General features: G+C 44.6%; 1 protein-coding gene across 1 annotated transcript in view; it reads right to left on the bottom strand.

The window, feature by feature from the left end:
- Positions 1-17,282, bottom strand: part of TYRO3 (TYRO3 protein tyrosine kinase) — a 200,594-nt gene that overhangs the window by 36,567 nt on the left and 146,745 nt on the right. Inside the window, exons 8-13 of the mRNA XM_073638814.1 lie at positions 16,669-16,811; positions 14,709-14,853; positions 12,268-12,397; positions 4,185-4,285; positions 3,878-3,973; positions 1,346-1,426 (exon numbers count right to left, since the gene is read on the bottom strand). Coding sequence (XP_073494915.1) covers positions 1,346-1,426; positions 3,878-3,973; positions 4,185-4,285; positions 12,268-12,397; positions 14,709-14,853; positions 16,669-16,811 — 696 coding nt within the window. The remainder of the gene's footprint in view (positions 1-1,345; positions 1,427-3,877; positions 3,974-4,184; positions 4,286-12,267; positions 12,398-14,708; positions 14,854-16,668; positions 16,812-17,282) is intronic.

Raw genomic sequence — 17,282 nt, 5'->3', positions numbered from 1 at the left:
GGCTTAAAGGGGTTGTCCAGGACTTTAATATTAATGGCCTAGGCTTGGGATAGGTCTTCAATGTCTGATTGGCGGGAGTACGACACCCGGCACCCCCACCGATCAGCCTTTCTGGTTGTTGGCGGCGGATGGACCTGTTCAGTTACAGAGCTGCACAGCACCGCTCCAAAGACGGAATAGTGGCCGTGGCCGGTACTGCACATCCACCCCCTATTGATTTGAATAGGGGGCGGATGTGCAGTACCCAGAAGGGGCCACTATTCCGTGGACGGAGCTGTGTAACTACGTAATTGAGCAGTTGCGGCCGCCACAGGCACTGGGAACAGCTGATCGGTGGGGGTGCCGGGTGCCACACCTATCGATCAGACATTAATGACCTATCCTAAGGATATGCCATCAATGTTAAAGTCCCGGATAACCCTTTAAAATCAACTCAAGTAGCTGATTCTACTTTGCAACCCATAATTAACTTTTATTCTATTCATGGTCATTCTTAATCACATAATGGGTATTGCCATCTAATAACGCCCTGGCATATCAACAGGAAAGGATAATCCAACCTCTAAGATTCCCATGAGAATGAAAAGACCGAGGACTATTTGGCCTTTTCCTGCACAAAATGAGGCTTTGTTGCAGTTCCCCGTACAGACGATAGAAGGGAGCGCAGCTTTGCAGCCCACTTTTCCCTATCATGTATGGGGCCACCTGGTGGTGAAGTAGAGGTCTTCTCCTTCCTCTTTTTATGAGAACTGCTCAATCTCTCCCTTTACGCAACTGATTCTTGATCTAATCATTGCCTTGTACGGATATGTGCACAGAAACTTTTTAGATGAGTTTTTGAAGCAGAAACTTAGTGGAAACTCTTCAATTCCTCCTCAAAAATTTGGGAGTTTCTACTCAGTTTCCACTCCAAAACTAAGCCAAAAGGCTCTGTGGCCCATGGTCACTATAATTCAATAAAGTACAAATCTTCCTAAAGGCAGTAACGGTTAAGACTGTAAGCACAAACTCTCAAATCAAACAAGCATTGCTCATCAATCTTCAAAAGGGGCTTTCTGGGCTTATCCCTAAGATAGGTCAATATCAGATTGGTCATATGATCCCCCCACTGATCAACTGTTATCTGATCCTTTGTGGCCGGATGTAAGCAGTGAATGGGGCTAAACTGCACGGCTCCATTCACTGCTGCTCAGCCACAGCGGAGTGGTGGAGGGCAAGGTGTCGGAGCTCCACTGATCTGATATTAATGGCCCATCGCAAGGGTAGGTCATCAATATTGTAAGCCCAGAAAAGCCATTTAATGTATATCTTAACAGAAAATAAACGAGAATGTCATTATACTCACTTTTCAGCATCTTCACGGCGACCTTCTGCAATGAGCCATCTTCTGTCTTCAACTGAGCTTCCCGGACAGAGCCAAACTCTCCTAATGGGTTACAAGTTTTCAAGCAGGAAAAAAAAATTTAAAAAAGGGATAATCATGGCAAAATCCAGCGGCGTATCTAGGTGGAGGGGGGCAGGCGGGGCATGTACCCCAGGAGCGGCCGGTAGGGGGGGCGCAGTTGGGCCGCCTAATGCGGCTGTCCGAGGTGTCTCCCCTGGCAGCAGCGTTCTGCCGTCCCCGGATCGGGATTTGGCCGTTCTCCGAGCGGGCGTCAGGCTGACAGCCCGCTCAGAGAAGCTGCGGCGTGCTGGCTCCCAGTGATTGTAGTTGGTGGTAAGTACTCTTGTGGAGCTGAAGTCACCAAAGATTCAGACCGGGGGGGTTGGGCATATTTATTAATTGTGCAGAGGGGGTATTTATTGTGCAGTGGGGGTATTTATTGTGCAGAGGGGCATAGTTATTAATTGTGCAGGTGGCTTAGCTATTTATTGTGCAGGGGAGTATTTATTAATTGTGCAAATGGTATATTTATTAATTGTGCAAGGGGCATATTTATTAATTGTGCAGGGGCATATTTATTAATTGTGCAGGGGGGCTATTAATTGTGCAAGGGGCATATTTATTAATTGTGCAGGGGGGCTATTAATTGTGCAAGGGGCATATTTATTAATTGTGCAGGGGGGCTATTAATTATGCAAGGGGCATATTTATCAATTGTGCAGGGGCCATATTTATTCAGTGTGGAGGGGAGATTTCATCTGTTGAGAGGAAGTGGGGAATGGGTGCAGACACATTATTGGTAGCGAGGGTGAAAATGTGTGAGGACACAGTATGGGAAGCGAGGGTGACGGGATGTGTGGACACAGTATGGGGAGTTGGGGGGGGGGATGTGTGAGGAGGAAATATTAGGAGGTAGGGGGAAACGTGTAAGACTATTGAGGGGAATAGTGTGAGGAGACAGTATGGGGGAAGAAAAGTTTGAGTGGTCACAGAATAGAGAGTGGGTAGGGGTAGCATGGGGGAACAGTGTACGGTCACTGCCAGGAGGGAACAGTATGCTAAGGAGGGTGAGTGTGATGAGGGGGCACAGTATAGACACTGAGCCCTATAGGGGGGACACAGTGTGAGGGCAGTGTGAAGATGGGGCCCAGTATGGAAAGGAGAGGGCAGTGTGGAGGGCCTGTACCATAAGAGGGACAGTGTGGGGGTGTTATTTTGTGCAGGGAATATAGTGAGGGGCAATTATTTATTCAGGGGCTCAGCGTAGGGCAGATATTTTTTATTCAGGAGCATTATAATGACTCTGCTATCTTTCAGGGCATCGTGTGGAAATGTGCTGGAGAAGATGGAAGTCTGTAGAGACGGCTGTGGATGAGAAAAGTCACCATAGCGTCTGGACAAGAGGAAGAAAAGAAAGAAAATGACTCCAGAGACAGCGTCATCTATCAGGTACCTGGATGTAAATGTATTTTATGATGCTGACATTTTTTTATTTTTATGTTAGGAGCATTAAAGATGTTGTCCACATTTGTGAGGAGTCTTCAGTCTTTCTATGTGACTGCAGACTTCTGAATTCTCACAGTGCGCACTGCACACTGCCAGGATTCTCTGGTGCCGGCGATTTGTATACTTGCGGTCACATGCTGACTAGACATGCGTGGCCTCACTCAATGAAAATGAATTGAGGGAGGCTGGACACGTCTAGTCTGAATGTGGCCAGAAGTATACAAATCGCATACTTGTGGTGACATGACCATCCAATGTTGCCACGGCAAGGGAGAATCCTAAATGTGTGCAGTGCATGCGCTGTGAGAATTCAGAAGCCTGCAGTCACACACAGTGACTGCAGACTTTCATCTCAAACCTGGACAAGCCCATTAATTATAAAATGAAGCCCTGTAGCCAATACTGTCAGTGTGTAATATCCTCACTGTCAGGATTTAGCTCTGCTTGCAGGTTCCATCAGTCATCACACGGCCACTTCACTCCTATGCGATTTTCATACTTACGGTCAAGTGACAACAAGCTTTTCTCTTGCTTCTCTCAGAGAATTAGGAAGAGCAGCTCGTCGGCATGTGACTAAGGCCATGACCCCACTATCAGTATTCAGTCAGTATTTTATCTCAGTAGTGGGAAACAAAACCAGGTGAGGAACAATCAGAGGAAAGGTATAATAGAAACAAGTCACCAATTCTGCATTTATCACTCACTCCTGGTTTTGTCTCCCACTCCTGAGAAAAAACACTGACCAAATACTGACCGAATACTGATAATGGGGCAGTGGCCTTAGTGAGCAAATCGCATATGTGTTGGGGAAGGAGTGGAGGGGGGGCGCCAAACTGAATTCTTGCCCCGGGTGCTAGAAGACCTAGGTACACCTCTGGCAAAATATATATCAATTTATGAACATGATAGGTTCCTGATTGAAAGAGACAGTGTTGCACTCCACCAGTAACAATGTCATATTGCATTAGAGCAAATTTCGCTCATTACCTTTTCCCAGTGTACGTCCTAAAGTAAACTGCTGCTGCTGAATGAGGACATCGGTAAGCTTGGACTTCAGCTCATCACTAATGCCGATACTATCCACTATGGATGGATAGAAGAAAAAATAATAATAATTTATGGACTCATATCTACGAAGACTAGTAAGACTAACCACAGCGAAACACAGTGCAGTTTCTGCAAAGATTTACTTTGGTCGCTAATCACAATTTGACAGCTTAAAGGAGTTGTCACTGGCTTATTTATTAATTATCGATGCCTAAGACAGGTCATTAATACCAGGTCGGTGACTTACATGTAGCCTCCAAGACCTCTGTTCCCCTCCTGTTGAAAGATCTGGCTGCAGTAAACTGTATGACTGGACCACCCCGACCAAGCATAGAGCCAAACAGGTGTCTATAAAAATGTTAATAAAACGGAAAGATGAATTTACAATATTGGTTAGAAAAGTGTAAATTAACGGCAAAAACAGACATTTTTTAGGCAGGCAATAGTGACTATTTAGCAAGAAAAATAAACGGAGAATAAAGACAGACAAACTATATATTATATGCCTTCTATATGAATTCTAGCCATGCCTTATACATAGTGTCATGTCTTTACTCCATTTTCATTTAAATGGGAACTGTGCTTTTAACAAACTGCAAAAACCAAAAGTTCAGACAAATAGAAGAAACTTTGTAATGTATATTATCAGAGAGTTCAGATTCTTTCTCCACTTATGAGCCACTTCTCCCCTCCCCCTGCTTCCTGAATTCATCATCCACTGTGAAAAAAACAGCTCCAACCAGTGTTGCATAAGACAAGATGGTCTGCAAGCACTATCAGATGTAAGGGTACACCTCCTATTATACTCTATGGAGAGGAGAGAGGAGCAAGGAGGAGATGAGTAAGAAAACAAGCGGAGGGAGACACAGAAAGATTGCGCTGAGCTTTGTAACAATTCTTTCACAGCACCCTAGAGCAGGATTCACATCTACACAGCTCAGGACTGCTGTATAATATCCTCCATGCCGTTACTGCTGCTTTTCTCTGTGTGTTAACTAAGGAAAGAAGTGTAAGAATTCTACTGTGTATGGTAAAGATTATAGAAACTAGTCTCCACCCTCCAGCTCAGGGCCTGCAAAGGTGAACACTGGTGGAAATGCAGGATACACACCGGTTTAATTATTGGTTATCCTGCATGCATGTACACCACTAATTACTTTTTTATAATATGTTTATATACCTACTGTATAGTATATATAGTGACAGAGCAGCCACCCCACCCCCAGGGCCGACTGATGAGTCCCACGTCAGGAAGGCGGTAAGACGGGCCATGCAGAAAATGACCCCCGGGGATGATCTAGAAGAATTTCTGACCGTCTTTGATAGGGTGGCTGATCGGGAGAGACTTCCACCAGAACAGTGGGCAGAGGTTCTGGCGCCATATTTGTCGGGTGAACCCCAAAAGGCATATTACGACTTGGCACTGCAGGATGCCAAGGAATACGCCAAGCTAAAGACAGAGATCTTAGCACGCCTGGGAGTTAATATGGCGGTGAGAGCCCAACGAGTCCACCACTGGGCGTATGCCAGCGACAAACTCCCTCGCTCGCAGATGTTTGACCTACTGCATCTCGTTCAGAAGTGGTTGCAGCCAGAGTCCTCCACTCCAGCCCAGATGGTCGAGCGGGTGTTTATTGATAAATTCGGTACAGACTTGGGTTGCCCAGGACAATCCCCAGAACGCAGATGACTTCATCAGCCTGGTAGAGAGGTACCAGGTGGTTGAGAAATCCCTCAGGAAACCAGATATAGCCACTTCTCCATACTGGGATACCCAAAAGGGGGCAGGTTCACAATGTAAGTGGTCTAGAGCCACCACTGAGGGGCGTCCCACTCCCACTGAAGGTGCCACAAGGACTGTTGTTAAAGATATAGTCTGTTGACTGTCACAACCCTGGACACGTTGCCACCCAGTGTCATATGTCCCCTGAACCCATGGACTGCAGCCTAGGAAGACGGGGTTCCTATTATGCTTATCCAGCCTGCAGTGCGGACTGTCGACCCGGCGAGGGGCCGCAGGCATGTGCCGCATCCATTAATCAAAGATACCATTCCCCACCAGTTGATCCCTTCAAAAACTGTGGGAGTTCGGAGCATCCATGGCGACGCCAAGGACTATCCCGTGGCCACAGTGACAGTGGGAACAGCCTGTGGCGCCCAGTCCCACGAGGTCGGGGTGGTTAAGGACCTGATACATCCCTTCATACTGGGCCGTGATTTTTCTTCATTTTGGGACTTGTGGGGGAAGGGAACTGGACTAAGTAGCATGGGGAAAAGACAGGTCCCTGGAGAAGAACCCCAGACGAAGTCTCAAGTGGATGAGTTCCCACTGTGCGTCCTTGCCGGCGATGAGGGCGAGACGGTGACCGAGGAGGCAGACCTCCCTGAGTTAGATGTGTCCGGAGAGAACTTTGCGACTGCTCAAGTTCAGGACCTGACGTTAAAGGGGGCGTTTGACCAGGTTACTGTATGTAATGGGGTTGCCCAAGAGCCGGGGGCCAATACCAGGTTCCCCCACTTTGCAGTTCAGGGGGAGTTGCTATATCGGGTGGCTAAACTAAGGGGCGGTGAGACAGTGGAACAGCTATTAGTGCTGGGACCATATCGACGGAGGGTACTTTATATGGCACTCTCACATATTCTGGGGGGACACCTAGGGGTGGAAAAAACTCAGGAGAGAATAGTGAGGAGGTTTTATTGGCCAGGATGTTATCGGGAGATCTTAAATTATTGTAGGTCCTGCCCCACCTGTCAGATAACCGCGCCCACCTCCCACTTCCGTAGCTCCTTAGTTCCACTACCTGTGATAGAAGTTCCCTTTGAGAGGATTGCCATGGACCTCGTGGGCCCCTTAGTTAAATCGGCCCAGGGCCACCAATATATCTTGGCAATCATGGACTATGCGACCAGGTACCCCGAAGCAGTACCCTTAAGGAACTCGTCCAGTAGGAGCATACATAGGCGGATTATAATGAGGGCAATCCGGGCTACCGCCCGGGGCCTCGCGCCTCCAGGGTGCCCGGGGCTCCGGGGTGTCTATGGCCAGATTGCCCTCATTATATGTGCAGCGCCGCGGCACATACCGGCAGACAGTGGCGGGGGGGGCCCCCGGACCGCTCCCCCAGCAGCGGCGCACGGCCGCTACTTCTTCTTCGGCCGGGCCAGCACTGCAGCAGTTAACTTCCCTGTGCTGGCCTGGCTGCGTCACAGCTAGGAGACACGGCCCTGTGCACGGCCGTGTCTCCTAGCTGTGATGTCACGCAGTGCGCGCTGCACTGCTGCACCGGAGAGAAGCTGGAGGACTGGAGCCGAGCCGGGGGATGGTAAGTGTGTGTGAGTGTGTGTGCAGGCAGATATCATTGTGTGATGTCTGTTTATATGTATTTTTGTGTTTCAAATGTGTTTATGCGTGTATGTATGTGTATGTCTGTATATGTTTCTGTGTGTGCGTGACTGCATGCGGCCTCCTGCTGAGTATAGATGGCGCCATGCGGCCCCCTGCTGTCTCTAGGGGGGGGCACCGTGCGGCCTCCCGCTATGTATAGATGGCGACGTGCGGCCTCCCGCTGTGCATAGATGGCGCCGTGCGGCCTCCCGCTGTGTATAGATGGCGCCGTACGGCCTCCCGCTGTGTATAGATTGCTACGTGCGGCCTCCCGCTGTGTATAGATGGCTACGTGCGGCCTCCCGCTGTGTATAGATGGCTACGTGCGGCCTCCCGCTGTGTATAGATGTCACCGTGCTGCATCCTGCTGTGTATAGCTGGCTCCGTGCGGCCTCCCGTTGTGTATAGATGGCTACGTGTGCTCCATATTGAATCATACAATTAATGTAAGGCTATGTGCCCACGATGCAGAAATGCTCCGGATTTTTTTTGAGCGTTTCTGCATCTCCCTGGCAGAAAAAACGCATGCGGATTGTACATCCGGATTGTACATGCGGATTGTACATGCGGATTGTACATGCAATTTTCCTGCCAGGGACATGAGGAAGTGAAGCGTTCTTCACATGCATTTCTGCATACGGGTTGACAAGCGCTTTCCAAGCGATTTTAGCATCACTTGGAAAGTGCTTGACAACTTGGTCACACTATATAAATCCATGCAACCGGCATGGATTTATACAGTGTGACCGTAAAAGAATGGTAAAAAATAAAAAATATATACTTACATTCTGATGGCCTGCCGACGTCAGCGGTCTCGTGACCCGTCACATGACTAAATGACGTCACGGCAGGTCCTTTTCAGACCATCGCGAGCTGCCGGCAAGCCAGGACGCATCCGATAAAGACACCGGGGGCCATCAGAAGGTAAGTATTCTTTTTTTACAGGTTCTATGGTACCCGGGTTTGGAGGAGAGTCTCCTCTTCTCCAAACCCGGGTACCATCCGCACATTGAAACGCATGGAATCCGCATGTACAGATGCAGTGATGCGGATTCCATGCGTTCCAATGCAAGTCAATGGCGGTGAAAACGCTGCGCTTCCGCAAAATAATTGGTAATGCTGCGGATTTTTCCGCAATGATAATCCGCAGCGGAAATTTCCGCAGCATGTACACACACATGTGGATTATCATTGGGGAACATGGCAGGCCTTCTACCAAGCGTTTTTTTAAGTGTTTCTGCATCGGAATTGCCGCTGCGGAAACGCTTAAAAAACGCATAGTGGGCACACAGCCTAAAAAAAATTATTATAATTAATATTGTGCCAAATTAATTTCACGTGAACTATCACATGATCTATCACAGGGGAGCAAGTTAGAGAATTCCTGGGAATGGTGGGATATTACTGGCGGTTTATCCCAAATTTTGCCATGATGGCCGCGCTACTGACGGATCTCCTAAAAGGCACCAGATCAACCATGGTGAAGCGGACGGAGGAAACAGAGACCGCGTTTCAACTGTTGAAGTCAGCACTGTGTAAACAGCCGGTCCTGGTCGCACCAGACTTCAAGAAAGAGTTTGTGATCCAGACAGACACCTCAGAGGTTGGTCTAGGAGCTGTACTCTCTCAAGAGATAAATGGGGAAGAGCATCCCATTCTCTATCTGAGCCGGAAGCTTTCATCCTGTGAGAAAAACTATGCAATAGTAGATAAAGAGTGTTTAGCCATAAAGTGGGCGGTAGATACACTAAGATACTACCTACTAGGTCGGAAGTTTAAGTTGGTGTCAGACCATGCCCCGTTGAGATAGTTGAGGGAAAAGAGGGGTAAAAATGCCAGGGTAACTAGATGGTTCCTAGCTCTTCAGGACTTCAACTTTCACGTAGAGCATAGGCCCATTAGGTTATACGGGAACGCTGATGCCCTTTCTAGAATTCCCTGTCTGGTATCGGAAGGTGCCCAAACCCCCAGCTTTGGGCAGAGGGGGGGAATATGTGACAGAGTCACTGGTATGATATATGAGGAGAGGTATGTGTCACACAGGTTGCTAGCCTGTGTGAACTGAAGCCAATAAACTTTCTGCCAGCATGTTATATGCTGGTGGGTTAATTCCCTTAAAGGGCGTGGTTTTAGGGGAATGATCTAGAGATGAGAGGGACGTCTTTCCCCATACCTCCACCTCAGGGTGTGGCTGATCAATGTTTAAATGTTCAGTCTTGTTTTTTCTCCTCTGTGTTGTGTTTGGAGAGGCAAGGTCTCCAGACTGGACAGCCATAGCTCAGGAGGGAGCTGAAGGCTGGACATCCTACCACAATATTATAATATACAGTACAGACCAAAAGTTTGGACACACATTCTCATTTAAAGATTTATCTGTATTTTCATGACTATGAAAATTGTACATTCACACTGAAGGCATCAAAACTATGAATTACCACATGTGGAATTATATACTTAACAAAAAAGTGTGAAACAACTGAAAATATGTCTTATATTCTAGGTTCTTCAAAGTAGCCACCTTTTGCTTTGATGACTGCTTTGCACACTCTTGGCATTCTCTTGATGAGCTTCAAGAGGTAGTCACCGGAAATGGTTTTCACTTCACAGGTGTGCCCTGTCAGGTTTAATAAGTGGGATTTCTTGCCTTACAAATGGGGTTGGGACCATCAGTTGTGTTGTGCAGAAGTCAGGTGGATACACAGCTGATTGTCCTACTGAATAGACTGTTAGAATTTGTATTATGGCAAGAAAAAAGCAGCTAAGTGAAGAAAAACAAGTGGCCATCATTGCTTTAAGAAATGAAGGTCAGTCAGTGCGAAAAATTGGGCAAACTTTGAAAGTGTCTCCAAGTGCAGTTGCAAAAACCATTAAGCGCTACAAGGAAACTGGCTCACATGAGGACCGCCCCAGGAAACGAAGACCAAGAGTCACCTCTGCTTCTGAGGATTAGTTTATCCGAGTCACCAGCCTCAGAAACAGCAGCTCAAATTAGAGATTAGGTCAATGCCACACAGAGTTCTAGCAGCAAACACATCTCTACAACAACTGTTAAGAGGAGACTTTGTGCAGCAGGCCTTCATAGTAAAATAGCTGCTAGGAAACCACTGCTAAGGACAGGCAACAAGCAGAAGAGACTTGTTTGGGCTAAAGAACACAAGGAATGGACATTAGACCAGTGGAAATCTGTGCTTTGGTCTGATGAGTCCAAATTTGAGATCTTTGGTTCCAACCACCGTGTCTTTGTGTCACGCAGAAAAGGTGAACGGATGGACTCTACATGCCTGGTTCCCACCGTGAAGCATGGAGGAGGAGGTGTGATGGTGTGGGGGTGCTTTGCTGGTGACACTGTTGGGGATTTATTCAAAATTGAAGGCATACTGAACCAGCAGGGCTACCACAGCATCTTGCAGCGGCATGCTATTCCATCCGGTTTGCGTTTAGTTGGACCATCATTTATTTTTCAACAGGACAATGACCCCAAACACACCTCCAGGCTGTGTAAGAGCTATTTGACCAAGAAGGAGAGTGATGGGGTGCTACACCAGATGACCTGGCCTCCACAGTCACCAGACCTGAACCCAATCGAGATGGTTTGGGGTGAGCTGGACCGCAGAGTGAAGGCAAAAGGGCCAACAAGTGCTAAGCATCTCTGGGAACTCCTTCAAGATTGTTGGAAGACTATTTCCGGTGACTACCTCTTGAAGCTCATCAAGAGATGCCAAGAGTGTGCAAAGCAGTCATCAAAGCAAAAGGTGGCTACTTTGAAGAACCTAGAATATAAGAGATATTTTCAGTTGTTTCACACTTTTTTGTTAAGTATATAATTCCACATGTGTTAATTCATAGTTTTGATGCCTTCAGTGTGAATGTACAATTTTCATAGTCATGAAAATACAGAAAAATCTCTAAATGAGAATGTGTGTCTAAACTTTTGGTCTGTACTGTATACAAATATATATATATATATATATATATATATATATATATATATATGTATATTTATTGTGGGGTAGCGCTATCGATTATGTTGAGGGGCACTCACTTCACCGGGTCAATTAAAGCACACATTCAACGCTTTCCGGTAATCTACAGTCCAGCAGTTTATTAAACATCATAAACTGCCTATAACATAGTCCATCTCAGTGGCTAGCAGGAATGTTACACTTGTAATATCCTAGAGCCTTCTCAGTGGCAGATATGTCCACTTGGCTCCAGATACAGCTTTCAGCAAGGTAACAATATCAATGTCCATATCAAGCAGCGTTTTTACCTTTGCCGGGTCTAGCGGCTTCTATCAGCTCTGTTCTGCCACAGCTGTGGTTTAAGGCTCCCCAGACGTGGTCTCCAGGCCACGTGCCTTCCAGGGCCAACGGTGTCCCAGACACAGGGACCAGACCTCTTGCCTTCCAAGGCTAATGGTGTCCCAGATACAGGGATCAGGCCTCTTGCCTTCCACCCTGTTTCAAAACCACCAGGATTTATATATCCTTCCGTGCGCACAGGACCTGTGATGATGTCACAGTCATGTGATCAATCACCTGAAGGGGAGGTACGTGGTCAGCCAGAACACATCCCCTGGACATTTTAGTAATGCAGCAAGCCGCTGCATTACTATATATATATATATATATATATATATATATATATATATATATATATATATATATATATATATATATAGTGTAATGCAGCAAGCCGCTGCATTACTATATATATATATATATATTATATATATATATATATATATATATATATTTATTATTATTTTACATTTATTGTCAATTTTTATCAGTTTTATATAAGATTAGTAAATGTAGTCAAAAGAGAATCAAAGCCAGTGTCCATCCATCAATATGTTAGTAATCACAAGCTGGCTTTCCTTCTTAATCAGTTATGCTACATAATCTAATGCTTAGTTTTATAACATAATTGAGCGTTTTCTCACCCAAATCTTGTTTCTTTTCTTCTCTTTCGTAAAAATATTAAGGTCATAGCCACAACTGTCACTAAGGCAGTAAGGATACCCAAAACCAGAGGGACCCAGGACATTCTTGCATGTGGGCGTCTCTGTCGACCTAATTGGAATCGAACAGTTTTACATATTATCCATGACAATTTGTCCAAAATTTTTAAAAACACATTTTCTTTCTCATTTAATGATTATTTGTACACTGGTCTAACATGATACCTTGGTTTTTAAAAGTGGTTTCACAAATGTCATTAAAAAAATGTGTTGGTCTCTTTTGCATAGGTCATCCCCTACCTGATCCTGCTACATATATCATGGCAGTTGCGAGGGATGTATATATCTTAGGCTCTTTTCACATGTCCATTTGTCATTCATTTATAACACATCCAGTATTCCAAACAAACTGTTAAAAAATGGAAATAGCTATTGCACAAGTGAACAGAGCCTAAAACTAAGGACAAAGTATAAAATCTATTAGATAAATAGATTATTCCTGAAGGCACAAGTATTCTTAAACAGTGCAGAGCCCTCGTAAGCATTGGATTGTAAGGTAGATGGGTAGTTAAATACATACATAGGATAACAATCTAATGTGCATGGAGGTCTTCATGACTTGGAGACAGGAGTGGATGTATCATTGGTGCAACCTGTGCAACCGCACAAGAGCCCAATAGGTAATGGGGCCTCTACCACCTACAAAGCTGGTGGTATTGTGCATTATGATGAGCTATTGGATTGCAAAGGGCTTATATACTGTTCTTGCACAGGGGTCCTCTTCTGTCTGTGTCCGCTCTTGCTGGGAGACAAAGGTCGGGAAGTTTGGACAAATCCAGACAAGATCAAGGTTGGGCGTTAAAATTCAATCTTCCCATTTAAAACAGATGTTTGTGCAGTGCCGGATTAAACCCAGTGGATGGTTGACCACATTGACATGGATGTAGCCTATATATATTCGTCTGGGTTCCTGAAGCTTCTACTCATGAATGTTCTATGATGATGTACAGTCTACAAGATCTCACTGCCACTTACCTCTCCTCCATCCCCACTCCCGATTTGGCTAATCACACATTTGCCATTCCCGATCGAAGAGATGCCCATCCTCTACTACTTGTGAATTCTCCAATATACCCAACAACAGCCGAAATATCATTTCACTGCCTCTTGTTGTAATGCTGACATTGGAGCTCCATTGTTGAAGATGGCCTCCAACGTCAGCCAGTTGGGCCGGCACACCAATTGTAAATTTCTTCCCATATCAAATCAATATTATTTTTCATCCATAAAAAATATGTGGTGCCCATAGGCCGGTGCCTACTTTCCCTAATTGGTAATCCTTAACTTTAGGTGGGATTTGGGACCAATAGCTGTCTGCTGAATGAGCGAGCGTTCGTCTGACATCTACTACCAGTGTACGGTCAGCTCTAGACCATGATATATTACTAAGAGCTATTTTGTAGTTCTCTCTCTAGCTACTGAAATGAAATTATCTATAATCAGGATGAATGGATGGAACTTAAGGCCAGCAATATATTACGGATACTAAAGGAGCTGACATATATACACATTAGTCTTTTGTTCATTTGTACTGCTGACATCAAGGCTGTAAGCATTTTACTTTCTGAAGCAATCTGAGAGTATGAGCAAGAGACAAGATGATGTATTGAGGGGGAGACAAAGTGAATGCAAAAGAATTCGGGAAAAGTGGAGATTTGCACAAGAGCGTATGGAGAGCAACAATAAAAAAAAAAGACGTCTTAGAAAGCTGCACTGAGCAGAATGTGGCACAGGAATCAGTTGCCCACTCAAAATTTTACATAATCACTGTGAACAGTCTACAAATAGAAGCTGCAGGTGCATATAGGAGTTTAGGGTTGTGAGCAAACGCAGATACCAAATGGCAGCTAAAATGGGCACAAAAGAAGTTAAAAAGCCCAGCAGCTTGCCAACTAGTTATTTTTGGAAAATTCATCAGGCTTAGCTTATACAATCTTCCAAATTAAATGAGTGATAGATGTTTAGAATCGGCTTAAAAGGAAAAAAACGGACAATATTGTAATTAATAATGCAATATCTTGATGTGCTGGGGATCAGCGATTATGAATGTGAAGTGTTAAGATTTATCTATTTGAGGTTGACCAGGAAGTCAATATTGCACCTTTGGCTACATCAAGCAAAGAAGAAGGATCTCCTCCAGCGATGACAGGTAATGTATAGGATTAAAACATCACATTTATTGATCCAAAGATAAAAGTTAACAAACTACCATATATCCGTAGGAGAAACCAACGCGTTTCAGCTAGACAGCCTTAGCCATGGTACCATGTATCCCCTCTATTAAAAAGCCTAAAAACAAGACTTTTTGGAGAGAATTTGAGGACTAAGACGGAGAACCTAAACTTAGACATTTGATTACTTACCAGCTTCTTCTATGGAAGCCACAAGAACAAAGTCACTCCAAGGTCCACACCCAGCAGAATTTGCCATACAGACTCTCACAGTTAGGTCCTTGTGAGGATCCCAAAAAGTGAGGTTGATTTGATTTCCCTGAACGGCCATCTCTCCCTGTAAATGGATGAAGAAAATCAAATTCTGAGAAAAGGAACCCAACGAACCATTAAACGATGGATGTAGGGTCAAACTAATTGGGAAGTTGCATCCAAGCAATTTTTTTTTATGACATAGAAAGTCAAATCAGTTTGGGTATATTCACACATGGCATATCTGATGCAGGAATTCTAATGACTGAATCTTTTCTATAAAGGTAAATGAGATTGTTCCTACAGAATGTGCATGGATTGATGTAAGCCACTATTCAGATGAATGGCAGAGTTCCAGAAATGTTTGCATCAAATTTGCTGCATGCGAATATTAGTCCAATTCGTTCAAGCAAGTTGGATAAAAATCCAAAATCAAGCATCTTGTTAAAACCAGCACTGCCGTACATCATAATGCGAAGGAACAGATTGGGTGCTGGCGAATATTCAGCACCAAATGTTTTCGTAATTCACTACTGAGTATGTGGAATTGGACTAAAGCTTCTATTTTTGCAGTCGGTCACAGTATACATTCCTCTTTTAATAAAAAGAAGACAAATTTTCCAGTATCTCTATTTTCTTAATTCAGCACTTTAATGGCACTTGCTTGCTTCTCAAAAAAATTGTGTAGTTTAGAAAACACATTTTCAAGTATGAATATTAGAAAAATCTCAGCTAACAGAGATTCCTTTGTTCAGAATCCTCATTTGTTTGCCTGATTGTAAATCGGTTACAAGGAATTTCTTTCACCACGGATTGGAAGCTTTCAGCCTATGCACAGTGCACACAGAAAGTTGCCAATCAGGGGTGTGGGCGGGGTTATACAGAGCTCAGCATTCAGAGAACTAGTGGATCTGCAGAAGATAAAACAATGATTTATCAAAACTGCAGCAAATAGACCAGTAAGTGACACATCATTGGATTTAGGGTCGTTGCCCCTACAGAATGCAGCTCTCAGATGGGGTAGCAAATATCTGGCGACTGATTCCCTTTAAGATGACCATTCACATGTTATAGATGTTGGGAGAGATCGTCGTCTGCCAAATGAACGTATGTCCATGAAATTGAGTCTTCGATTTAAGGCACGTTGACGTAGAATTGTCCAAACTCTCCGATATCGGCAGGATCAGCCAACTTTCTAATGTGTATGGAGACCCCAGAAAGATGATTTTCAGGGGAGATAAGGATCCAACATGTCCGCCAATCCTTTCGTTCTTGGTGAGAAGATCTACTGTAAGAGGAATCTAACAGTGGCTCTCTCATAGTGAACACCGGAGCACTTGACAGAGCAAGCGTTCCTCTGTATGGGAGACTCGTCATAGATCGCTGCCGGCTGAACCTCTTAGCTGAATTGATTATGTGGGGTCAATAACCAGAGTGGAGAAAGTTGCTGTCAAAAATTTCCAACAACCCAACCTTGTTCTACCCCTACAGAAGAGTTAGGAGGTCCCCATACACATCAGTTGGTCGGCCGGTCCCATCAAACCTGGGTATGTTCATCTGACTTGCACCTAATGTGTAGGGGGCTTTTAGTCCTAAGATTGGGGGTTCTTATAAGGAAATTCACTTGAGCTGCTTATTAACAAGTGAGACTTCTAACAAGTAGAAGTACAGTTTACCTGGAGAATAATAGGAGCCATACTACAAGGTACCAAATATTGGACCCGCGGAGGCTGCCATGTGCTCTCTGTAGATTTTTCTAGTAGGCATCATTCAGTATAGACTAAATACCCTTTGCATCTTCAGAAGTAAGCAAATGCCAATAGCTACATATATTTTGAACATTATAGTACTTTTTCTTCACTGAATATATAAAATACAAGAATATATATACATTTCTGACCTGTGTTTTATTGTCCTGCTCCCACTGCACTCTGTATCCCTGCAGACTATAGTTTTGCAGATCTGGTGGAACTTCTTCCCATTCTAACATTAAGCCAGAGTCCGTTCTGGTCAGATGAATGTTTTGTGGTGCAAGCAAGGGAACTGTAGGGAAATAATACATTTTATTCAATTTTTTTTGTATTCATTTAACCACAAATTAGACAATACACATATCTGAGTAAACTCTGGGAGCCATTGTAGAGTTTGGAATGGTGGCACACAAGACACCTCTCTTATACAATAGTTTCTAACAAGTTTAAAGTACTAAAGAATGAATATCATTGAGGACTTGAGGGGTCTTTAGCCCAGCTGGAGTAATGATCTGTGCATATATCTTTTGCTAATAAAATACATGGAGGAGATAATTGCGGCAGTCATTGCGGCAGTCAAGGAGTGACTCAAGTTCCCGCAAGATGGAAACTCTTCCTAATTCGAGCTGCTCCCGCTCTGCCGTAACAAGCCTCATCATTACAGGGTTCAGAGACGCATGTATGTAACCTTACGTAGTGCAGAATACAGCCTTGAAAATGTTCAGTCAGACACAAAATGAAATGGCAGACCGTACAAAAAACA

Source organism: Phyllobates terribilis, unplaced genomic scaffold (genome assembly GCF_046119375.1).
Source record: "Phyllobates terribilis strain yellow unplaced genomic scaffold, ASM4611937v1 Scaffold_7__3_contigs__length_470593459, whole genome shotgun sequence".
Taxonomy (NCBI): domain Eukaryota; kingdom Metazoa; phylum Chordata; class Amphibia; order Anura; family Dendrobatidae; genus Phyllobates; species Phyllobates terribilis.
This window is presented reverse-complemented; position numbering and strand designations above follow the sequence as displayed.